General features: G+C 41.8%; 2 protein-coding genes across 5 annotated transcripts in view; one reads left to right on the forward strand and one right to left on the reverse strand.

The window, feature by feature from the left end:
• RAB22A (RAB22A, member RAS oncogene family) overlaps positions 1-5,130 on the reverse strand; it is a 31,628-nt gene extending 26,498 nt beyond the window's left edge. The window contains exon 1 of the mRNA XM_070744555.1: positions 4,717-5,130. Coding sequence (XP_070600656.1) covers positions 4,717-4,752 — 36 coding nt within the window. The 5' untranslated portion in view covers positions 4,753-5,130. The remainder of the gene's footprint in view (positions 1-4,716) is intronic.
• A 23-nt stretch (positions 5,131-5,153) lies between these two features.
• Positions 5,154-25,545, forward strand: part of LOC139163638 (serine/threonine-protein phosphatase 4 regulatory subunit 1-like) — a 56,776-nt gene continuing 36,384 nt past the window's right edge. For 2 of the 4 annotated variants that reach the window (XM_070744556.1, XM_070744557.1), the window contains exons 1-6: positions 5,241-5,454; positions 5,872-5,916; positions 19,490-19,622; positions 22,267-22,373; positions 23,644-23,786; positions 24,803-24,949. In XM_070744556.1, coding sequence (XP_070600657.1) covers positions 5,448-5,454; positions 5,872-5,916; positions 19,490-19,622; positions 22,267-22,373; positions 23,644-23,786; positions 24,803-24,949 — 582 coding nt within the window. In that variant the 5' untranslated portion in view covers positions 5,241-5,447. Of the gene's footprint in view, positions 5,455-5,871; positions 5,917-19,489; positions 19,623-22,266; positions 22,374-23,643; positions 23,787-24,802; positions 24,950-25,545 lie in introns of all 4 variants that reach the window. The other 2 variants (XM_070744559.1, XM_070744558.1) reach the window with 2 other exon arrangements.

Raw genomic sequence — 25,545 nt, forward strand, 5'->3', positions numbered from 1 at the left:
AATTACCATATTATTTCTGTCCAAAATGAACAAAATATGTGCTCCAGATGCACTCTCACCTTACTCAGGGAACCTAACTTTCTGGAGCACATAAACAGAAGGGCTATTGAACTGATGCTGCAAAACTCCAATATCAGCAAGTACTGTAATTAAATGCCCTTCATATTGTCTGTTGCTAGTCTTTTATTTTAGTTCTTCTATGCTTTCCCAAATAAACACTTGCCATGTAAACATAGCAGTATACTTTACCAGAGACTATTTTCAACAGCTGCATAATGATCCATCCTAAAAATATGTACACTAAACAGATGGGATAGGAAAGGTGTTTTAGGAATTTTAAGGGTGTTAGTAAAGGGTGTTGTTATTCATTCAACCTCTCCCTATTTAATGAAAGCCTAGGTAGGCATTCATAAACCTGAGGAGGAAAAACATTAAGCAGGTATGGTTTAAGTATTTGAGAAAGTCTAGTGATGTTTCTGCATTTTTTGTATGTGTACAAATTTAGACAAGCTTAACTGGACAAAAAGCCTACCCCCCCTGCCCAAAACTGAATATTCAATGCTTATGTTGCAGCTATGACTTTGTTTATTTATTTAGATAATTTATATGGGTACCCAGTCTCTTTCAGTGACTCTAGGTGGCTTGTAAAAACCCCCACCGCAATATACAAAGAGTAAAAACAATACCCCCACAATCATTAACAGTAATGTTATGATATTGGAGGAAATGTCTTGGGCCTGTGGTCAAAATCCATGCCAAAGTTAAACAAAGTTTTTCTTAAATATAGTTTAAGGTATAGTGTAGTAGTTAAGGTGAAAAACCAGGAAACTCTGACCTGCAGTCTTCCCTTAGACATGAAAACCGGCTGGACGACCCTTTTAATCCAATCGATATCACATGATTGTTGTCATGGGTAAATAGGAGGAGCCTTGAGTTATATATAGAAAAGGCAAGACAACATAATGATATCAACATGACGACATTGCAACATCCTAAGTTCTTAAGAAGAACTTGATGAGTATGAAGGCTAAAACTAAATACAGAACCGGCAGCTATGACTTCACATTTAATAAACAGATCATAATAATAGCTTTAGCTGAAGATTCTGGGATTCAGTAATGCTGGTACAGCCAAGTCCTCAACTTACAACCACAATTGAGTACAAAATTTATCTTGCTAAACAAGGCAGCTAAGTGAGTTGCACCTCATTTTACAACTTTTTGCCACAGGTGTTAAGCAAAGCACTACAGCTGTTAAGTGAATCATACTATCATTAAGCAAATCTGGCTTCCCCCATTGACTTTGCTTATCAGAAGCCAGTTAGGAAGGTTACAAATGGTGATCACATGACCCCAGGACGTGCCAATTGCCAAGTCCCTGAATTTTGATCACTTGACCATGAGGATGCTGCAATGGTTGGGTGAAAACCTATAATAAGTCTTTTTTTTCCCAGTGCTGTGTTCATTAAACTAATAGTTGTTAAGAACTACCTGTATTTCTAAAGAAAAAGGAAAGTTACCTTTGTCTGTTCCCAAGTTCTTAAACACATGCACACTTTTCTCCATTTAAGTGCAATATATATAAAATATTCTGCCTTGTTCTATACAGGTAATCCTTGACTAATGATCACAACTGAGCCCAAAATTTATGTTGTTAATTGAAATATTTGTTAAGTGAGTTTTGTCCCATTTTATGACCTTCCTTGCCACAATTAAGTGAGCCAGTACAAATTGTTAATTTAGTAACGTGGTTGTTAATCTGGTTTCACCATTAACTTTGCTTGTCGGAAGGTTGCAAAAGGGGATCACATGACCCTGGGACACAGCAATGGACATAAATGTGAACCAGTTGCTAAGCATCTGAATTTTGAACATGAGGCTACAGGGATGCTGCAATGTTGTAAGAGTGAAAAAAGTCATAAGTCCCTTTTTGCAGCACCATTGTAACTTTCAATGGTCACTAAATGAACTGTGAAGGACTACCTCTGCCAATCATAGTATATAGTGAATATTGCCTAAGCCAGTGATGGCGAACCTTTTTTTCCTCAGGTGTCTCAGCCATAATTCAATGACTGGGGAAGATAAAAACAGTTTCCCCTGTCCCCCAGAGGTCCTCTGAAGGCCGGAAATGGCTTGTTTCCCAACTTCTGGTGGGCCTAGTAGGCTCATGTTTCGCCCTCCCCTGGCTCCAAAGGCTTCCCTGGAGGTGGGGGACAGTAAAAACACCCCCCCAGGCTCTCTGAAAGCCCAAAATGGCCTCCCACAGCCTCTGTGCAAGCCAAAAATCAGCTGGTCAGCACACACATGCATGTTGAAGCTGAGCTAGGGCAATAACTTGCGTGCCAGCAGATATGGTTCCATGTGCCACTTGTGGCACTCGTGCCAAAGGTTCACCATCACTGGCCTAAGCCCTTTACATGCAGAACAATTATGCTTAAACAGAAAATATTGGTTTTCAGGAAAGTTGTATATTTTTCTCCTATAAACCTCTCTCCTAATTGGGCTTTAATTCAAATTACACTATTTAGATCTTAATATTTTCTAGTGGAATCCCCTCAGAAATACCATTTAGTCCAGGGGTCCCCAACCACCGGGCCGCGGACCAGTACCGGGCCGCGGGGCATGTTGCACCGGTCCGTGGAGTCAGCAGCTGCCGGCCCTCATGCCGCCACCCCCTCCCTCCAGCGCTTCGCCTCCCGCCGGGCAAGAGGCCTCGGGAGGCAGGTTCTGCCGGCCACAGGACGATGGATGGGACAGAGGGGCGGGAAGGACCGAGAGGCTCAAGCCTCTTTTGGCTTCTGCCGCGGGGCGCTTTTGCGTTTTTGGCTGGGGGGAGGCAGGAGGGCCAGCCTGACCCCCTCTCTCCAGCGCTTAGCTCCCGCTGGGCAAGAGGGCTTGGTAGGCAGGTTCTGCCGGTCACAGGACGATGGCGGGAAAGAGGGGCGGGGAGGACCAGCACCCCCATGCTTAATCCCGCCCCCAACCACGACCCTTTCCGCCCCCACTGGGCCATAGAAAAATTGTCTTGCTGAAACTGGTCCCTGGTGGAAAAAACGTTGGGGACCACTGATTTCAATGTAGTCTTGACTAATCACACTGTTTCTTTTATGATAAAGGATTTTGTTGCATACTTTAAATTTTTTTTTTTTCTAAACTCCTCTTAAAATCTGTCAACCAGTAGTTTGCACATGTGTCTTACATATTATTTCTCTCTCCCCTCACCCCCAAAATATTGCAAAAAAAAATTTGTGGAAACGGTTGGAGAACAAATTACAAAACATCTTTTCTTTCCAAGACAGAAAAAACCCTCCAAAAGTCGCAACCATGAGCACATACAGTATTTTGAAAGAAATCCTACAGAGGGGAGCTCAGTCTGGACTCTCAATAAATGCACTAATGAGGAGCTGCTTGAAGTTAAAAAATAAAAATAAAAAAATAAAAGGAGCATCACAGCCCAAGTCCATATTGTTTTCAGAAGTCCAAAGGGCTATCAGAAGCCTTTCACTCCTCCTCACACAACAAAACACCTTACTCCACAATACTTAAAATACTGAAATTAGACAATTTACAACTATGTCGCCTCTGAACTGATCTAACCACAGTTCACAAAATCATATACCAAAATGTCCTTCCTGTTAATGACTACTTCACCTTCAACCACAACAACACCCAAGCACATAACAGATTCAAACTAAATTTAAACCGCTCCAAACTAGACCGCAGAAAATACCACTTCAGCAAGAGTGACCAATGCTTGGAATTCACTACATGACTCTGTTGTTTCTTCCCCCAACCCCAAAATCTTCAACCTTGTCTACAGTTGACCTCTCCCCTTTTCTAAGAGGCGTGCATAAGTTTATTTTATTGATTGATTGATTGATTTTGTCCATTACACAATGAGGATTTTAGTGGGTATACACATAGTAAAATACATAATGAAGGTTGTAGAGGATATATTCATAGTAAAATATATCTAAGAAAGAATAGAAAAAAAGATATAGGAATAAAACGTATCAATGAAAGAATAGAAGATGAAAATAGAAGAAAGGTATAGGAGATATAGGAGAGCAATAATACAGGGGACGGAAGGCACTCTAGTGCAGTGTTTCCCAACCTTGACAACTTGAATATATCTGGACGTCAACTCCCAGAAGTCCCCAGCCAGCATTCTGGGAGTTGAAGTCCAAATATCTTCAAGTTGCCAAGGTTGGGAAACACTGCTCTAGTGCACTTATGCACGCCCCTTACTGACCTCAATAGTGCCTACCGTCCCTGTCCTATTATCTTTTTTAATCATTACTTCCTATGTTATGTTTATATGTTTATATAAGCTACTGTACTATCTTATACTTGATTGACAAATAAATAAAATAAATAAAAATAAAATCCTAAAAAAGACCGGAGCTGGTAACACGCCTTTTTGAAAGCTGCCGAGAAAATTGGGGTGAAGTTGTTCAATGTTTAAATGTTAAACGCTTCTTGTAGGTTGGTGGGTGTGAAGCAGACGACCCCAATTCTAAGGTGCGATTCCCCCCTTCCCCCCGGCAGCCCACAACTGAGGTAACGATGTCCATTAACCGAACTCCACGGCGAGCCAAACCTCCGTCCGTCTTCCGAAGGCGGCGCCGCCGAAATCCAAAACGAACTTTTTGAAAGCCAGCCTGAAACAAAGGAGAAAAAGAGAAGCCGCGCTCGTCCTCCCACCGCCCCAACTCACCCCAAGGAGGCAAACTTTCAGCTCCCGCAGAGCCATCGCTCGAAAATCCCGAGGGAACCACCGCCGCTTTTAGGAACCGGCGCCACCGCCGCCGTCCGGCCACACCATCACCCCCTTCGCAGGGATTCCCTTGAAAAAGCCGCCCCACAGCTGACCAGCGAAGTCTCCGGAGAAGGCGGCCGAATAATAATTTTTTTAAAAAACACGGGGTGGGGGAAGCCTCCCAAAGCGGGCCCCAGAGAAAACAGCTCCGCGCCCTGTCTCGGACGCCGGGCTACAGGTGAAAGCGCCTCTTGCTTCTCCTCCTCAGAGGCCACAGGCCGCGCGCCATCTTGGACAGGGCCCACCCACCCCCGCGCACTCGCGTCGGGCATCACGTGACGGGCCGGCCCCGCCTCTTTTTCCCAGTGACCTAATCCGGGAGGGAGGAAAGGAAAGGAAACGCCCCATCTTGGCGCGCGGGTCAGCCTCCGGCTCTCCCGGACGCGCCTCGGTTTCGCGCACGCTCATTAAGATTACAACCTTCCCCGCCCCCCCCCTCCACTTCAATTACGGGAAGCCGGGCGAGGAAGAAAAGATTCGGTCCGCGGTTTGGCTTCGGAAGCAGGGCGCCGCCCGAAGGCGACCCGGGATTTTAAACCGGCAGCTCCTCCTTTTTTTTTTTTTTGGCCGTCCTCTCCGGACCCCCCCCCCCCCCTCAAGTCTCCTCCTTCACCCATGCGCCTTTCAAAATGGCTGGTAAGCGGTGGGGGGGGGATGAGGGAGGGAGGGGGCGACCTGCTTACCTGGGTGTCTCTCCTCCTCTCCCCCCCCCTTGCTCTCTTTCGCCAGCTTTTCAAAAATGTGGTTTTTCTGCTGCTTTTGCGGGGTGGGTGAATGGGGAGGAAGCGTTTCAGGGGCTGTTTGAAGATGGCGGGTTGCCGTGGCATCTGGGGGGGTGCTGCTGCTGCTGCTGCTGCCTTGTTTCGTATGGCTGCTTCTTTTGGGAGGCTTTCATTCATTTGTGTGTTTCATGCCTGGCTCCCCCACACCCCGCTCATGCTCCCCCCCCTTCCCTCCTCCCCCGTTTGTGGAACCGCAACACATCAAACTCCCCCCCCCTCCCGCGTATCTTCTCTCTCTCTCTCTCTTTCTTACTCTTGTTTTCATTTGTAGGGATCCCTTTGTATTTTGTGGATTTGCAGGATGACTTAGATGATTGTGAGTACAGTAACTTGTTTTCAATTTTTTCCCCCTTCAAATTCTGCAAAACACACACACACACACACACGTGAAAGGAAAAGAAAATGGCAGGGAGATCCTGGTGGTGGTGGTTGTGTTTTTTCCTCAAAGGAGCTCTGCCTTGGCTTGTTACAATTAACTCTCAGAGAGGTCGGAAGAGGAAGAGGATTACAGTTATAAAGATTAGGATGCTTCTTCTGTGCATCTGTCTTCCGGTTTAGTTGCTATTTGTAGAAAAGGATATACAGTATACGTGTGTGTGTGTGTGTGTGTGTGTATATGCATATGTTTTCTTAGATTTTCGCGGGTACAGGTATGAAGGTCTTGGCATATTCGGGTTTTTTCCGTGTAAGTTACTCGCCATCTTCAAGTCCCAGTCATCATCTTCACCAGCCTGAAGATGAGGAGTGGAACCTTGTTGAAATGTTGCCAGTAATCTCTGAAACTTACATGGGAAGAAACCCAAATATGCCAAGACTTTCATATATGTATATATATATATATATATGTGCGTGCATGTGTGTGTGTGTGTGTGTGTGTGAAGATGACAAGTGGGACCTGAAGATGGCAAGTAACTTACATGGAAGAAATCTGAATATGCCAAGACCTTCATACCTGTACCCATGAAAATCTAAGGAAACATGTATGTATTCACTGCTCAAAAAAAATAAAGGGAACACTTAAAAAATAGAATATAACTTCAAATAAGTCAAACTTCTGTGAAATCAAACTGTCTACTTAGGAAGCAACACTGATTGACAGCCAATTTTACATGCTGTTGTGCACATTCAACTTTGTACAGAACAAAGTATTCAATGAGAATATTTCATTCATTCAGATCTAGGATTTGTTATTTGAGTGTTCCCTTTATTTTTTTGAGCAGTATATATTGCTCAAAAAAAATAAAGGGAACACTCAGATAACAAATCCTAGATCTGAATGAATGAAATATTCTCATTGAATACTTTGTTCTGTACAAAGTTGAATGTGCACAACAGCATGATTGATTGTCAATCAGTGTTGCTTCCTAAGTGGACAGTTTGATTTCACAGAAGTTTGATTTACTTGGAGTTATATTGTGTTGTTTAAGTGTTCCCTTTATTTTTTTGAGCAGTGAATACATATACAGTGATCCCCCGGTATTGCGACCCCGATCATTGCGAAATGGCTATATGGCGATTTTGCAACCCGGAAGTAAAAACACCATCTGCGCATGCGCGCCCTTTTTTCTATGGGCACGCATGTGTAGATGGCGCCGGGCAGATCAGCTGCTGGGCGGCTTCCCTAGGTCTTCCCCCTCTTGCTGGCGGGAGGGCGAGCGGCGGGCATCAGCGAGGAGTTTCCCCACCGCCCACGCAAACTCCTCGCTGCCGCCCGCCCACCCTTCACCCGCCCACGCCGTTCATTCTCGCCGCTTCCCAGCTGAGTCCTGAAGCGAATTCGCTTCAGGACTCAGCTGGGAAGTGGTGCGAGCGCGCGCGAGCGAACGGCTTGTCCGCCGCCCGCTCACGCATCGCCCGCCCACGCCGTTCATTCTCGCCGCTTCCCAGCTGAGTCCTGAAGCGAATTCGCTTCAGGACTCAGTTGGGAAGTGGCGCGAGCGCGCGCGAGCGAACGGCTTGTCCGCCGCCCGCTCGCGCATCGCCCGCCCACGCCGTTCATTCTCGCCGCTTCCCAGCTGAGTCCTGAAGCGAATTCGCTTCAGGACTCAGCTGGGAAGCGGCGCGAGCGAGCGCGAGCGAACGGCTTGTCTGCCGCCCGCTCGCGCATCGCTCGCCCACGCCGTTCATTCTCGCCGCTTCCCAGCTGAGTCCTGAAGCGAATTCGCTTCAGGACTCAGCTGGGAAGCGGCGAGAATGAACGGCGTGGGCGGGCGATGCGTGAGCGGGCGGCGGACAAGCTGAGTCCCCTTCCCAGGAACCCCAATCTTCGGCTCCTCGCTAGCGCTGCGGAAGTAAAAACATCTGCGCATGCGCAGATGGTGTTTTTACTTCCGCAGCGCTACTTCATGAAAACCCGATCATTGCTAGGGGTCCTGGAACGGAACCCTCGCAATGATCGGGGGATCACTGTATATGTTTTCTTAGATTTTCACGGGTACAGGTATGGAGGTCTTGGCATATTCGGATTTCTTCCCGTGTAAGTTACTCGCCATCTTCAAGTCCCAGTAATCATCTTCACCAGCCTGAAGATGACGAGTGGAACCTTGTTGAAAAGTTGCCAGTAATTTCTGAAACCTACATAGGAAGAAACACGAATATGCCAATATATGTATGTATGGATGGATAAGTTGTAGCTTTGAATGATATTTGAGGCTGTTTGATGTCTATATTGTGACTACTCCAGTTTGAAATCCTTAACTGTCAGTGTCATTAGCTTTTTGAAGTTGGCCCTCAGTGAGCAGATGTATGGAGTTACAGTTATGAATCTTGCAGTCTCCTGGAAATGTTTCAGATTGTAATCACACCTATCTGAAAGGCTATCTTTTGCAGTTTTCTGAGATCTGAATAAAGATACTGATATATATAAGTAGTTTATGATACTGGCATATTGTGCAGTTTCCTTGAAATAGATAAATGACACAAAGCAGTATAAATCCTTATAATATGTAGTTTTACAGTGGAGAGGTGACAGAAAGGTTTTGGGTCAACAGAAAAATACTAAAAAAAGAAATGTCATTTTATTTGGGATACGGATATGCTTGAATCTATCTCGTCATGTTTATGTGCTTGTTTCTGTTTTGCTTTCTGTAACTGATAAAAAAAGTGGGTGCAGCATCAATTAAATTTAAAGAATATCTTGTAGCAAGTAATTGTGAATGGAGGGTGCTGGCATTAAAATGCAGCCCTGGTAGATTTGTGCTGAGTTTGCTTTTAAACCTTTGTTGGTTTTTGTGAATACTGTATATTGTATTGTAAAGTAAAAAAAGGAAATTTTAAGTTAAGCTAACGTTTGGTTTTTTCCTGTGACCACATATATGTGTGTGTGCACATGCACACATGCATACATACATATATCGGTATGTATACACACATTCCTGTACACTTACTCATACATGCAGATCAGTGGGTTCTAAAACCCTCTACTGCCGTTTTCTGTGGGGTGTGTGTGACATTTTGCACGCGAAGAAGTCTCCCGGGCCGGCTCTACTGGTTCTTAGAACTGGTCCGAACTGGAAGCAACCCACTGCAGATGCATATACATGCATACATACTTACATACATAAATAATAATAATAACAACAGAGTTGGAAGAGACCTTGGAGGTCTTCTAGTCCAGCCCCTTGCTACACTACTTCAGACAGATGGTTAGCCAACATATGCTTAAGAACTTCCAGTGTTGGGGCATTCACAACTTCTGGAGGCAAGCTGTTCCACTGATTAACTGTTATGACTGTCAGGAAATTTCTCCTTAGTTCTAAGTTGCTTCTCTCCTTGTTTAGTTTTCACCCATTACTTCTTGTTCTACCCTCAGGTGCTTTGGAGAATAGGTTGACTCCTCCTTCTTTGTGGCAACCCCTGAAATATTGGAACACTGCTAACATGTCTCCGCTGTCCTTCTTTTCATTAAACTAGCCGTGCAACTGTTCTTCATAGGTTTTAGCCTCCAGTCCCCTAATCATTTTGTTGCTCTTCTCTGCACTTTTTCTACTACAGTGATCCCTCGAGTTTCGCGATCTCGATCTTAGCGAAACGCTATATCGCGATTTTTCCACCGATGACGTCACTCTCTTCCTTCCTTTCTCATCTTTCTTTCTCTCTCTCTTTCTCTATCTTGCTTCTTCCTCTCTCACACTCTCTTCCTCCCTCTCTCATCTCTTTCTTTCCTTCTCTCTCTTTCTATATCTCTCCCCCTCTTGCTGGCGGGCGGCGGGCGGGCGAGTGGGGGCATCAGCGAGGAGCCGGGGTTTCCCCTTTGCGTGGGCGGCTGGGAAACCCCGATCTTCGTCTGCTTGCTGCTACTGCGCCGAGCAGATCAGCTGCTGGGCGGCCGAAGGAACCTTCCCTGGGTCTTCCCCCTCTTGCTGGCGGGCGGGCGAGCGGCGGGCATCAGCGAGGAGCCGGGGTTTCCCCTTTGCGTGGGCGGCCGGGAAGACCCAGGGAAGGTTCCTTCGGCCGCCCAGCAGCTGATCTGCTCGGTAGCGCAGCAGCAGCGAGGAGCCGAATCGGGGTTTCCCCTTTGCGTGGGCGGCGGGGAACGCAAACTCCACCATCTACGCATGCGCGGCCATAGAAAAAAAGGGCGCGCATGCGCAGATGGTGTTTTTACTTCCGCAACCCTACATCGCGAAAAATCGATTATCGCGAGGGGTCTTGGAACGGAACCCTCGCAATAATAGAGGGATCACTGTATATAGTATTTTCTACACACACACACACACACACACACACACACACACACATTAATCATAGATCATTTAAAACATAGCAGAAAAAGTCTTGAGAGTTAAACTTTACATTTCAAATAAAAAGCTTAATTGTCAAGTTTTTATATTGTAAGCATTTTTTTTATTTTCAGATCATATTTGTCTAATACACTCCATCTTAACAATAAGTATTCCTTTCTATATGACAAAATGTGTACATCCTTTAAGGCAGGATTCTCAAAGGATGTATTTCATCTCTAGGTCATGAGACGGGAAATGGGGGGTCACTAGTGAGTGCTGTCTTTGCTTCTTTCAAAACAGACTTATTGTGTTAGCTTGATGCAAAGCAATGGGACAGTTCCAGGGTTCTGTACGGTGTTTGCTTTTCAAAGGCAGAGTCATATCTGAAGGTGTGAGATTTCTATGGAAAGCTCTGACCCTCAGTTGTGTTTCTCATTTTCAAGGTGACGTGGAGACAAAAGGAAACCAGGTGCAATTATCTCATTGTGGGTATGTTTGAAAACAAGGCACCCAAAGCAAACCCTAGGTCCAAATATTTTGCAAACAAACAGTTTAAGATAACCTTATTTAAAGCAACAGAGCCTTGTGCTCATATACGATACATATAGTTGCATGCATCCATGCATGTAAATTCATATGCAAACAATGTGAGAAACGTATCACCAGTTATTTAATTTTTATTCTTTTATAGTCTGATCTCTTAATTACTCTCAACTTTCTATTAATAGCAATATACTTAGATTTATATACCACTTTACAGTGCTTTACAGCCCTCTCTAAGCAATTTTTCAGAGTCAGCATATTGCCCCCTACAATCTGGGATTTCATTTTACCTATCTTGAAAGGATGGAAGCTTAAACTTGATGAGATTTGAACTGCCAAATGGCAGGCATCTGACAGCAGACATAGCCTGCAGTAGTGCACTCTAACTACTGCACCACCGCAGCTGTTCTTGTTTCATTTGTAACAGCATGTCTGCAACAAAGCAAACTCTAATTTTTGCTAATTTAATGAGAATGTTGTGACTTGAAGAATATAACTTCTTGGATCCTGTTTATTTTGATAGTAACAAAAAAGGCTGTAATTACAGGATTCAGGTTAAAGTGCTAACCTAAACTCAAAAGCCATGGGTTTTGTTCTGTATTTATGATCATACCTTGCCTCATGGCTAAATAGCTGTATTTAGTTGTGACCCCAGATTATAATTGTCAATTGGAGTTGAACTGCTCAACTTGCAGACTCCCTTTTCTCTTTAAGAAAGCTGTATTCATTGTTTAATAGAGTAAGAAAGGGTCTCTATAGATAGGAATATACATTTAAACTTCCAGGTTAGTAGTCACTGGGTTAGCAAGCTATACTGGTAGTCCTTGCTCACTGGTTGTAATTAGGACTGGGAACTCTTATGACTAGATCACACAGTCATATAAGGTGTGTTGTCACATGACTGCATGATTTAAGCTGACAGTACCAGTTGATATTGTTGGGTGAATTCTGAATGGTTGTAGTCTTTCATGATCATAAATCACCATTTGCAAACTCCTGTTGGCTACCCTAATGTATTTACCTGTGAATGGAGAGACAGGTCTGGCTTTTGCTGGGATTCTCTCATCTCCCTGAGATACTTTGTCCTCCTTGCCTCTCCGCTCAGGGACTGAAATCTTTTGGCAAGCAGCTCATCCAGACCCAAGTGGGAGTTCTCTTCGCAAATACAGTGGTAGCTCTACTTATGAACTTAATTCATTCCGTGACCAGGTTCTTAAGTAGAAAAGTTTGTAAGGAGAAGCAATTTTTCCCATAGGAATCAATGTAAAAGCAAATAATGTGTGCGATTGGGGAAACCACAGGGAGGGTGGAGGCCATGTTTCCTCCCAGGAGATTCCTAGAGAGGCCCCACAGAGGCTTCTCCCCACCTTTTCCGGCCCTGTTTTCTCCCAGGAGATTCCTAGAGAGGCCCCAAGGAGGCTTCTCCCTGCCTTTTCTGGTTCCAGTTTCGGAGGCTCGGGTTTATAAGTGGAAAATGGTTCTTGAGAAAAGGCAAACAAATCTTGAACACCTGGTTCTTATCTAGAAAAGTTCATAACATGAGGCATTTGTAGGTAGAGGTACCACTATCACCATTTGCAATTCTAACTGCTGGCTTCCCCATTGAATTTGTGGGGAATCTGGTAGAGGATATTGAAATAGTGATTGCATAGTTGCAGTGTGCTTGGCAACAGATTACAAATACAAACAGGTTGCCAAGCACCCAGATTCTGATTACATGACTATGAACATATGTGCAATCTTTGTGATGGTCAGAAGTAAAGCATCCTTTCTGAGTCTTGTCATTAGTTCAAAACATCATTAAGTCAAAGGTTGTCAGTCAAGGACTATTTAGATGCAGTTTGTCCTCCCAGTGCTGGTGGGGATGTAGTTTTGTCTTGATAGTACCTTGTTTATTGCTTATTTGAGTGTTGACCGCTGGAGAGGACATGTTCTAATATTTTTCTCACTTCCTTAATTTTTTGTTGTCCCTTGTGTGTAATATGGTTTATTTTTCTGTGTCATTAGTGACTGATTTGTCTGAATGTCAAACTGCTGGGAAATATGGTGATGCCATGCTTCTGTAATAGTCTGTTGGATATTTTTTGATGTATGGCAATGTTGTTCTTTTCTTTGTGTTGGTTGTATTGTAGTGAGTTGAAAGGTCAGGCACTTTGTGATAAAATTGCTTGGCTTTCCATGTTGTTGGAAGATGTTATATAAGCTGTTTCCTTTTTCTCTGTTCCTTCAGTGTCTTTGTGCTCTTTTGAATAATATTCTTACACAACTGTTCTCATGGGAGGAGGTTGGGTTGTTTCTTTAGTGATGGACCAGTTGGTTAGTGTGGATTGTTCTTTGAAGATGAATTGTGTTTCCAACTTGCTGTTGTTTTCTCTAGTTGTGAGGACATACGGAAGAGGTAGTGTTGCTGTTTTCTTCCCCTGTGAATTTTATTCCTTTTAAAGATGTTGATTGCTTCATGAGTCTTTTCTATTATGGCAAAGGTATAATTTGCATACAAGATCCAAACTTTCGGTTCTATGTGTGGAAGCACTATAGTTTCGAGATGCTGCATTATAGTCTCTGCTATGAATTTTGAGAGTAGTGATGGGTGTTTTTTTTGATTTATTGGTATATCTGTCCATAAAACTGAAAGTAAGTGATAAGGCAGTGTTTATTTTTTATTTTTATACTATTTCCCCTGCATATATAATATTACAGTAAAACATATATACATGAGATGGTTATGAGTAGATGGGAACATTAGGACAGGGACGGTAGGCATGTTGGTGTGTTTATGCACGCCACTTTTACATGCCATTTTTTAAACAATCTAAAGTTAATGTATTGGGGATTTGGGGAAGAAACCACAGAGTCAGGTCGGGCATTCCCGGCATTGACCACTCTGTTGCTGAAGTTGTATTCTGTAGTGAACAGAGGAGTGAAGAACTCTTCTCGTGAGATATCTCTGGACATTCTCAATTGTATTAATGTCTGATATATAAAGTAGTGCGGATTCCAGACACTTGAGCGGTATTTGAGAATTGGTCTAGCAAATGTTTTGTATGCTCTAGTCAAAAGTACTGTGGTACCTCTACCTAAGAACGCCTCTACTTACAAACCTTTCCAGATAAGAACCTGGTGTTCAAGATTTTTTTGCCTCTCCTCAAGAACCATTTTCCACTTACAAACCCGACCCTTTGAAACTGTAACCGGAAAAGGCAGGGCGAAGCCTCCGTGGGGCCTCTCTAGGAATCTCCTGGGAGGAAACAGGGCTGGCAAAGGGGGGAAGAAGCCTCCGTGGGGCCTCTCTAGGAATCTCCTGGGAGGAAACTGTCTCCACCCTCCCTGTGGTTTCCCCAATCGCATGCATTATTTGCTTTTACATTGATTCCTATGGGAAAATTTGCTTCTTCTTACAAACTTTTCTACTTAAGAACCTGGTCACAGAACAAATTAAGTTCATAAGTAGATGTACCACTGTACAATATTACCAGAGAAGAAGCAAGATTAGGTTAACTCAATGCCTTTTTGGCAATGTTGTTACAGTGGGCTCTGGCACTTAGACCTTTAGAGATGAATAGTACTCCATGGTCTTTAACAGAGATTAACAGATGATGGTAATTATTGGATTTATATGCTACTCAGACTCCAGTTACTATCTTTCCTTTAACTGCTTCTCTGCACTTACATTTTTGGAAGTTGGATGGCTCTCAATAATCTGGGTTAAATACATAGTTTTCATGGTTAATCACGAGCTCCTGAAATGCCTTTGACGTTAAGCCCAGGGCAGGTAGTTTAAAGTCCCTCATTGCCATAGGCCTGGGCAATTCCATATCTCTCCCCCCCCCACCTGACATAGTATGGAAGAGCTCCAGTAGGCAAGCCACTATATATATAGCAGGGAAGTGCATATGATACCATCTGTTCCTACAAGGCTGACTATACAAGCAGGGTCTCTCTTATATCTAGTTTATCTGCTTGGCAGTGCCTATAAGCATCTCCAAGGACTCTGGAATGCTAATGGTCACTCCACCTGCCTGGAGTCACGGCTGGTGGCATATTTGTAATCAATTGGTCACATTTTAAAGAAGGGATTACCCCATCTGCACCCAACCATGTTTTTGCAAAATACACCAGCTTGGCTCTCCCCTGCACTATTCAATCATGGACGAGGGAAGCCTTATTAGAGAATGACATGGAATTGAGTAGCATCAGCCAGGGATTCTGGCCACTGAAAGTCAGATGATCAGGCTTTGGGAATAAGTATAGGAGGCTGGAATGTGGAATTAGTATAGCATGCTGAGTCCATTTTCCCCAAGAGTGGTCCACTTCCTATGCTCCACCATAGCCCTCTGTATCCATTATCTGTCACAATAACTTGCTCTTTCTTCCATACACTTATCAGCTCCCTCCTGACCACTGTCATTCCACTCTCCAGTCAAAACATTTCATGTTATTACCTGGTAACACAACCAACAAAGTGGATTATCAGATCTGATCTTTAAGGTGCTTCTGTCCAGCACTCAGTTCCTAATAGCAGGTCTTCCCTCTCACCACTCATAAATGTATCAGATGCCTTATCCACCCAATATGTTCTCACTATTTATTTATTTTATTTATTCGATTTTTATGCCGCCCTTCTCCTTAGACTCAGGGCGGCTTACAACATGTTAGCAATAGGACATTTTAACAGAGCCAGCATATTGCCCCCACAATTTGGGTCCTCATTTTACCCACTTCGGAAGGATGGAAGGCTGAGTCAACCTTGAGCCGGTGATGAGATTTGAACCACTGACCTGCAGATCTACAGTCAGCTTCAGTGGCCTGCAGTACAGCACTCTACCTCCTGCGCCACCCCGACTCATCTATGGTAGCTAGATATCCACAATCCCAAGGAACATCATTATCTCCCTAGTCTCCAAAAATTTTTTGATGGTGGTGGTGGTGGTGAGAAAGGAAAGATATCTACACTCCAGCCACCACCAATATCTTAAGCCACTAAGCATCTCTCCTTTCAGATTTCACAACTTCTATTAAAGCCGAGGTGGCGCAGCAGGTAGAGTGCTGTACTGCAGGCCACTGAAGCTGACTGTGGATCTGTAGGTCAACGGTTCAGATCTCATCACCGGCTCAAGGTTGACTCAACCTTCCATCCTTCCGAGGTGGGTCAAATGAGGACCCGGATTGTGGGGACAATATGCTGGCTCTGTTAAAAAGTGCTATTGCTAACATGAGTCTAACAAGAAGGACAGCATAAAAATAAATATTCTTTTTGTCAGACACTATTTCAGAACAAAACTCTGGAACTGCTGAAAGGTGACACACGCAGCACATATTTGGGTTTCTTTGACTGTCACTCCTGCTTGCAATAACACAGGGCCATTCTCAATATGATAGGCTTCATGACAGTCATAGAAAAATAAACCAGGCCTCTTGCTGATGCACTGGCTGTTCCAGTTGAATGCAGCCCTGTCAACTAGGTGTCTATACAGTATTGTTCAAAATAACGAAGGCAGGTGTCCCCTTCAGAAGCAGATCTGGCCAGACATGACGTAATGGTATTGAGATGACCCGGGGCGTGCCACAAAAGGCAACACAGCCAGAGAATAAGTAATAGTCCCTTTATTAGCTCCAAGCTTGCCCCCAACGTCCCTTTTACTCTTCGGTCTGGAGAAGAACTCACCCACAAACCGAAAAGCAGGATAGGGAGTTAATCCAGTCAGCAAGATAAGGAGTTCCAGAATTAAAGTAGCACGGCAGTAAATCAAACCAGTTGGGAGGATGCCAGGAATTCAGATAAAGCGGTGACCATGAACATGACCTCAGCATTTGTTCCAGACAACCCCCCCCCCCCCATTTGCTTCTCTTTTTAAATTTTGTCTCCAGGTGTGTCTTGAGGAGGGAATTGGGGCCTTTTCCTCCCTTGTAAGCTACACAACCCATGTTGCTCTCTTCTCCATTCCTCCCTGCCTGCCCTAGGGTGAGGAGGGGATGGGCCTTAGAACCCCCTCTCCCTTGTTCCACCTCTCCCCTGCTCCGCCCAGCCTGACTTTGCCCTTCCCCAGTTTCCTCCACAGCCAGTGGCTCACTCTCTGTAGGCCAGACCTGGGTAAGATGCGGCCCGAGGGCCGGATGTGGCCCGCCCGCTGTCTGTGACCGTCCCATGGAGGTTTGTCCAACTTTTCTAGATAAGAACCGGGAGTTCAAGATTTTATAATGTATAATTTAATTTATAACTTATAATTTATCATTTATAATTTATAATAATTTTATAATAATTTATAATTATAATATAATTAACTCAGTTCTACCCAATAATATACAGTATTGGGTAGAACTGAGTTAATTATTTTTTTATTTTTTTATTTTATTTTTTTATTTATTCGATTTTTATGCCGCCCTTCTCCTTAGACTCAGGGCGGCTTACAACATGTTAGCAATAGCACTTTTAAAAAACAGAGCCAGCCTATTGCCCCACAATCCGGGTCCTCATTTTACCCACCTCGGAAGGATGGAAGGCTCAGTCAACCTTGAACCTGTGATGAGATTTGAACCGCTAACCTACAGTCAGCTTCAGTGGCCTGCAGTACAGCACTCTACCTTCTGTGCCACCCCGGCTCTTAATTATTAATTCCATTAGTTATATTATATATTATATTATATTAGTCCGGCCCTCTAAAACCATCCCAATTTCTCATGCGGCCCTATGGCAAAATTAATTGCTCATGCCTGATGTAGGCTGTTCCTCTTCCATCTCAGAGTCGGACTCCTACAGGGGCATGACAGGCATCTATCTTGCATCATCCCAACTTGTAGCATGCCTCTTTCACACATACCTGAATCCACATGATGTTTTTCAGAAACACTCCTGCATCCTCTCCAGCCTCTGTTACTATGAAATCTAGAGAGATAAACCTACAATTGGACTGTAGTGGTGGATTGTTGATATGCATGTATGGTCAGTAATGTAAATTGGTTTCTTTTTCACCAGTTAAGGAGAAGGAAGTAAACTTTCAAGTAACCTACTCAAATGTGGCCTGCATTTATGACTACAGCATGTCTGCAGAGAGAGGCGGCATACAAATCCAATAAATAATAAATAATAATAATGTCATTCAACTCTCCCACCTGCTTATGCTGCCCCCCTGCCCTGTTGGCTATCTGCAAAGGCATCTCTGTGGCAGGCCAAAGTCTCCAACTCAAAAAATGATGAGGACAAGAGATGAACCTTAATTTGGGTGGAGAACTTTAGGAAAAGTTAGTATCGGGTTGATTTCAGTTTGTAACCAAACTTGATTCTGACAATAAATCGGAACTTGGAAGAAGGCCAAGATCTGGACTCTTGATTTATTTCTTGGATGTTAATTGGAACACTGACACGCTGCTCTTTTGGTCATCTGGTTCTTACTGGCGTTGTCTGTCCTTTCTGTCCCTCACTGACTTTTGCGCCACTGGCGACAGAAGGAAGAAGTTGGTAAAAGTCAGTGGAGGGAGAGTGGCAGGGGTATGCTAGCACAGAGACATTTAGATGGGGGATGAGGATGAGTTTCTAGCACCAAGGGGGCGTTGGACTGGAAAGGATTGGGAACCACTGGTCTAAACTATCTCTTCAGCAATGTTAGGATGCTACAAATAATATTGTGTGCATATTCTTAGCTACTAAATTGTCTTGGAAAATTTTCTTTAATGTTACTTTTTAATGCAATTCCCCAAATGTCTACTTTTCAATCAATCACAATCTGAAATTTCTTAGATTGCTCTGGTTGTAGTGTGCCACTTTCAATATTATATGAAGTTTCCTTGCATGTACAGTGTTCCCTCGATTTTCGCGGGGGATGCGTTCCAAGACCACCCGCGAAAGTCGAATTTCCGCGAAGTAGAGATGCGGAAGTAAATACATTATTTTTGGCTATGAACAGTGTCACAAGCCTTCCCTTAACACTTTAAATCCCTAAATTTACAATTTCCCATTCCCTTAGCAACCATTTAGATTATTACTCACCATGTTTATTTATTAAAGTTTATTAAAAAAATATTATTAAAGGCGGACAAAAGTTTGGCAATGACATATGATGTCATTGGGCGGGGAAAACCGTGGTATAGGGAAAAAAATGCGGAGTATTTTTTAATTAATATTTTTGAAAAACCATGGTATAGACTTTTCGCGAAGTTCGAACCCACGAAAATCGAGGGAACACTATAGTTGCATTTGGATTTCAGTCCCTGAATTAATATGGTTTATCATTTATTGTGATCACTTATGACAATGTATACATGTGTTGCTCCCAATGATTGTTTTAGTTCAGCTTTAGGTGGACAGTTGGGTAGACAATTGATCTTGAGGCAGCAGTTGTAAACTGTCTTTATTTTCCAAAGCCTATGTTTTTGAAATAAAGGAAATACACTTAAACAAGTTACTCAGTCACCCTTTTGCAACTAACTACTGCCCTCGCATATCACCTGACAAATTTAACTTCTTTTTAACACTTTCTATTGAGGCATGTAAGTGAGCATACATTTACAGAAATAAAATTTGCTGTCTGATTAATGAAATGCAGCCACAAGTTCATTTGTACATTAGATTGGTGTTTTATTCCCCCTACCCCTATGATGACATGTCATTTTTCTTTCTTTTTAAAGTTGGATTTGAAGACTATGGACCGGATTGTGAGAGCATGAGGATAACTGCTTTCCTAGACATTCCAGGGCAGGATAACTTAACTCCACTTGGGCGTTTAGAAAAATATGCTTTTAGTGATAATATATTTAACAGGTAATATAGAAAATAACTATTACCATTTTTTCATGAAACTGGGATAGGCAATTAATGCTGTTTGGATATTTTGAATAACTTTTGGTTTAGATCCTTTTGGCTATGCTTTCTGGAGCTGATGAAAGTTGGCCCAGATATTTGAAGGATACGAGGTGTTTTTCTCTTTCATGGGCCAACTATGTTTTAGATCATGTTATAAATGCATTGTTTCAAATAAAGTACAGTGATACCTCGTCTTACAAACGCCTCGTCATACAAACTTTTCGAGATACAAACCGGGGGTTTAAGAATTTTTTGCCTCTTCTTACAAACTATTTTGACCTTACAAACCCACCGCCGCCGCTGGGATGCACCACCTCTGGACTCCCGTTGCCAGCGAAGCACCTGTTTTTGCGCTGCTGGGATTCCCCTGAGGCTCCCTTCCATGGGAAACACCACCTCTGGACTTCCGTGTTTTGTGATGCTGCAGGGGAATCCCAGCAGTGCAAAAACGGGCACTTTGCTGGCAACGGAAGTCTGGAGGTGGGGTTTCCCAACGAGGGGAGCCTCTGTGAAATCGCTGCATCGCAAAAACACAGAGGTCCAGAGGTGGGGTTTCGAGGACTTTGGTGTTTTTGTGATGCTGCGATTTCACTGATGCTCCCTTCACTGGGAAACCCCACCTCCGGACTTCCGTTGCCAGCGAAGCGCTCATTTTTGCACTGTTGGGATTCCCCTGCTGGGATTTCCCTGCAGCATCACAAAAACACGGAAGTCCAGAGGTGGGGTTTCCTATGGAGGGGAACCTCAGGGGAATCCCAGCAGCACAAAAATGGACACTTCGGCTGGCAAAAGGGATGAGTTTGGGGCTTGCACGCATTAATCGCTTTTCCATTGATTCCTATGGGAAACATTGTTTCGTCTTACAAACTTTTCACCTTAAGAACCTCATCCCGGAACCAATTAAGTTTGTAAGACAAGGTATCACTTAGAGAAAGTTTTGAAATCTAAAGAAGGGAATTGTATACAGGTATTCCTTGTTTAATGACCAAATTGGCACTTGCAGTTCTGTTCCTAAGTGGGAAATTTTGTGATCACAACAGGCTTACGATCTCACTTCAGTTGTTAAAAAAGAAGTACTGAAACTGAAGTTGTTAAGAAAACATCACGACAGAGATTTGATTTTAATTCTGCCTCCTCTATTAACTCAACTTTTCTCTAGCCAACTATAAAAATTCACAAATAGCACTTGTGTCCCTTTGGGATACTGTAATCGTCACCAAATGCAAGATTGGTCACAGGTTTTTTTAAAATAACATTGTTGTAACTTCAAATACTTGCAGAATGAGGAAATTGGTATATGAGGATTACCTGTATAATAAATGAACGACATGGTATATTATCTCTGGTAATAAACAGTAGTACCAGAACAAAATGGGAAAAATTGTTTTGACATTACAGCAATATTGCTTTGATAATTAATAACTACGATAATTAATAACATCATTGCAAAATTCTACTATTTCTTTCTTTCTTTGATTAGAAGTAGGATACCCATTTAATTACTTTAATTATTAATCTTTTTTGTCTAGGTCTTAAATGTGCATGTTCTGTGATTTATATGGACACATCCATGTGTGCTGAAATGAAGGAATCTTACTTTACTTTGCATGCTGAAAGAAGGGAGAAAAATACTCTAAAACAGTGATTTTCAACCTTTTTTGAGCCGCGGCACATTTTTTATATTTACGAAACCCTGGGGCACATTGGTTGGGGGGAGTGTGGGGGGTAAAAAAAGTTTGGACAAAAAAATTATCTCTCTCTCTTCCTTTCGGTCTATTTCTCTCTCCCTTGCTCTTTCTCTCCCTTCCTTCTTTCTCTCTCCATCCCTCTTTCTTTCTCTTCCGTCCTTCCTCTCTTTTTTGCTCTCTCTCTCTTCCTCTCCCTCCCTCCCTCCCTCCCTCCCTCCCTCCCTCTATGTCTTTCTCTCTCCTTCCCTCCCTCTCTCTTTCTCTCTCTCTCTCTCTCTTGCTTTCTTTCTCTTGTTCTCTTTCTCTCTCTCTTGCTTTCTCTCTCTCTCTTGTTCTCTCTCTCTCGCTCTTTCTCTCTCTTGCTTTCTTTCTCTTTTGCTTTCTTTCTCTCTCTGAGCTTCGCGGCACACCTGACCTTGCCAAACGGCACACTAGTGTGCCATGGCACACTGGTTGAAAAACACTGCTCTAAAGCTTGCCACGTCACGTTTCTGACAGGCGACGTTTTGCGACATTTTTTTCCCTTTGCAAAACTGGAGTGCGCGTGGCCTGCACATAATACATCCAGCCTATGGACCACCAGTTTGACACCCCTGCTCTAAAAGCTAGAATTCAATAGTTACCATTTTAGAAGCTTTCTCGGCTTATCTCTCAGTTTAGCATTCCTTTAGGATTTTTTTAAAAGGAGACTTTGATTTCCAGCCAGTATTGCTTTGTATGTTATCCTCTGCCAGCAATTCTCTGAGTAATTTGGAAATGTGGATGATTCCTACAGGAGACTCCCCTCTGTGTTGAACATAAATAAAACATATTTGCAGTTGAATTAGACCCGTTGTTAGTTTGTTCACAAAGCTGTAATTATGAATTCATATTTGAAAACAATAACCACATGTGTATATCTGTTGCGATTGCAGGCAAATAATTGCCAGGGGTCTACTTGACGTCTTTCGAGATTTCAATCATAATGAGGAAGATTTCCTGACAGTTATGTCAATAGTGGTCCGGCTATCTGAAGATACAGGTGATTCTTCTGGTCTTTATACTCTCATTAATTAAAAATGTGTTCTCTGCATTAGCGTATTTGAGTATAAACTTGTTCATATGGAATCTAGCTTATCACTATAATCATTGATAGCGTTTTACAGATTTTGAGAAGCAGCTTTCTCTACATAATAATGGACATCGAAGGGGGAAAAAAAGAATTATTTTACGTAATTTGTGGTGACAGTAATTATCAGCATCTCTAAAAAGCCTTGTAAATTCCCAATGATAATTTGCATAGCTTATTTCCAGTTTGTAGGCTACAAAGGTATTATGCCAACATGAAATCTTAAACTCCTGAGATTTCCAGATGTTTTTCACATTTTTGCTTGAAATCTCAAGAGATTTTGTTGTTCATGGAGAGACTATGAGAAAGTGATAAATTACTAAAATTGTGGTGAAGGAGGGAGTGATTTCTTCATATAATTATTACATTATTTTTTTCTATTTTTTAATCAGTTTATAATGCAATCAATATAAGGTGCATATAAACTATTTTCAGTTCCATTGCCTTTCATATCAGATCCTATATTTCTGGAGAAAGCATGAGAAAAAACCCCAACCACATGTAGTATTGGACAGGAATAGCTCCTCTGTAAAGAAGTATTATGGTATTTGGAGCTGTTTAGCTTAAAAGTAGTTTTGTAAAGGAGGGAATAGTTTAGAGAAATAATCATACAGGATGTGAAAAATATTGATAGAGACAATCCCCCCTCCCTTTCAGAATATTAGCATTGGAATCAACTATTGAAATGAATGAAAATCCTGAACAGTATAAATTATTTTACTTTTCTCTACTTTTTACACTATTAGTACAGTAGTTAAACTGTAAAAATTGCAACTAGCAGATAATGTGATGTCCATCTAATAATTTAAATAGCATTAAAAGATAACTAGAAAAATTCATGGAACACTGTTTTTAATACTATATGCTGCCTTTTTTTAAAATTTGGAGGCATTATGCTTAATGTTAGTGTCAGGGAGAAAAGTGAATGAAGTTTACTATTTGTTGGCTTCCTAGATCAGAAGCCTTCAAACTTGGCAACTTTAAGACTTGTGGATTTCAACTCCAAAAATTCTCCAGCCAAAATTCTGGCTGGAGAATTCTGGGAGTTGAAGTCCACAAGTCTTAAAAATTGTCAAGTTTGATGGCCCCTGTCCTAGATCCATCTTCTCAACTGCTAATGGGATACAGAATGTTGGCTTAATTCCAAAAGTATCTTAATTTTTTTTAAAAATTTAATTTCTAGAACCTACCGTCCGGACAGAATTAATGGAACAGATACCACCTATTGCCATTTTTCTACAGGAGAGTAGGCCAAACTTTCCTGCAGCATTTTCTGAATACCTTATGCCTATAGTGGTGAGATACCTAACAGATCCAAATAATCAGGTATTGTTTTCTGAATGGAATGTACTGTATTGTTCATTCAGTTGTGGAAATTTTTTTCTTGTAATATTCAGTTAGATAGTTTGATTTTGTTTGATATGCAATGTGATTTGTTCTTATATGTTCCCTTAGCCTTTTGTGACATAGCTTTGAAGATACATTAAGAGCATTTTCTTTCTATTCTAGATTAACCATACATTATTATTATTATTATTATTATTATTATTATTATTATTAATTAGATTTGTATGCCGCCCCTCTCCGTAGACTCGGGGCGGCTCACAACACAATAAAAACAGTTTATAACAAATCTAATAATTTACAATATAAAATATTAAAAAACCCCATTATTAAACAAACATACACACAAGGTATAATACCTAAATCTATATGAACTGTGTTTAATCCTAATTATGTTTTATTGGAAAGAACCAACACTTTATAACATAAGATTAAAAACATAAAGCCAGTTCATACTTAACATTACACTTACTGCTTCATATTATTTAAGTCATTTATTTCCAATAGGGCATCCAAAACAGTTTAATTTTTAACAGTTGATGGAAGGCCAGTCTAATTTTGGGACGCATCCACAATGGGATGAGGGGAGATTGCAATAGAGTATCTTGCTTGTCATCCCCATACTCTTTCACCTCTGTTACGTGAGGGACCATTAAAAACATTAACAGAAAGTTTATAGTTCAGGAATTGGGTAGACGAGGTCTAGAGGAGGTAAAGCTGTAAGTACCACAATTGTGTTCTGAGAATTTCCAGCTTAATAAAACCAAATTAGTATGTTCTGCCCTTCTCCCAAAAATCCAGCCTGTGGATAAAACATGCCTGCCCATAAAACCATTTTCTCTCTCTCAAAAGTAATGCCATGATGTATAATTTTGCAATAATAAGATTATAACAATGGAACTTAAATGTTAACGCAGGAAATTTAATCAATTTCATGTATATTGGTCATAAAATATTATTCCCTAATATATTATTATTTCTCCTTTGCACATTGTTAGGTCAGAAAAGCAAGCCAGGATTCACTGCTAATATTACTGGATCAACAACTTATTGCTCAACATGATATTGAAAATAAGGTGTGTCCAATTCTTTTGGAGCTTTCTGCTCCAGAAAGTGATGATGAATACAAGGTGGAGGCAGTCAATGTAGGTATCTCATATATTGTGATTTTTTAAATTATTATTATTATTATTATTATTATTATTATTATTATTATTATTATTAATTAGATTTGTATGCCGCCCCCTTTTCTTAATTGATAATAGGGGGATTTATCTAGTATTTTAATGTCATTTATATAATTACGCAAAACAATATTAATTAAATTTCACCTTTGTTTTTGGTATATTCAGCAGTTTTCCAAATATTGACCTCTTTTTATGCCATTTGAACAGGAATGTGTTCAATTTATTTTGGTGTCAGTAGAGACTTCATTCAAAATTTCATTCAACCAAATGAATAATTTTGCATTTCTTAAAAAATTGGAACGGTATCTGTTCCTAAAGCTTGAATAATAATAATAATAGAATTCTTTATGGGCCAAGTGTGATTGGACACATAACGAATTTGTCTTGGTGCATATGCTCTCAGTGTACATAAAATAAAATATAGATTTGTCAAGAAACATGTGGTACAACTCTTAATGATTGTCATAGGGTTCAAATAAGCAATGAAGAAACAATATTAATACAAATCTTAGGATACAAGCAACACGTTATAGTCAGACACTCTTAAGTGGGAG

Source organism: Erythrolamprus reginae, chromosome 3, assembly GCF_031021105.1.
Source record: "Erythrolamprus reginae isolate rEryReg1 chromosome 3, rEryReg1.hap1, whole genome shotgun sequence".
In the NCBI taxonomy this organism is placed as follows: Eukaryota; Metazoa; Chordata; class Lepidosauria; order Squamata; family Dipsadidae; genus Erythrolamprus; species Erythrolamprus reginae.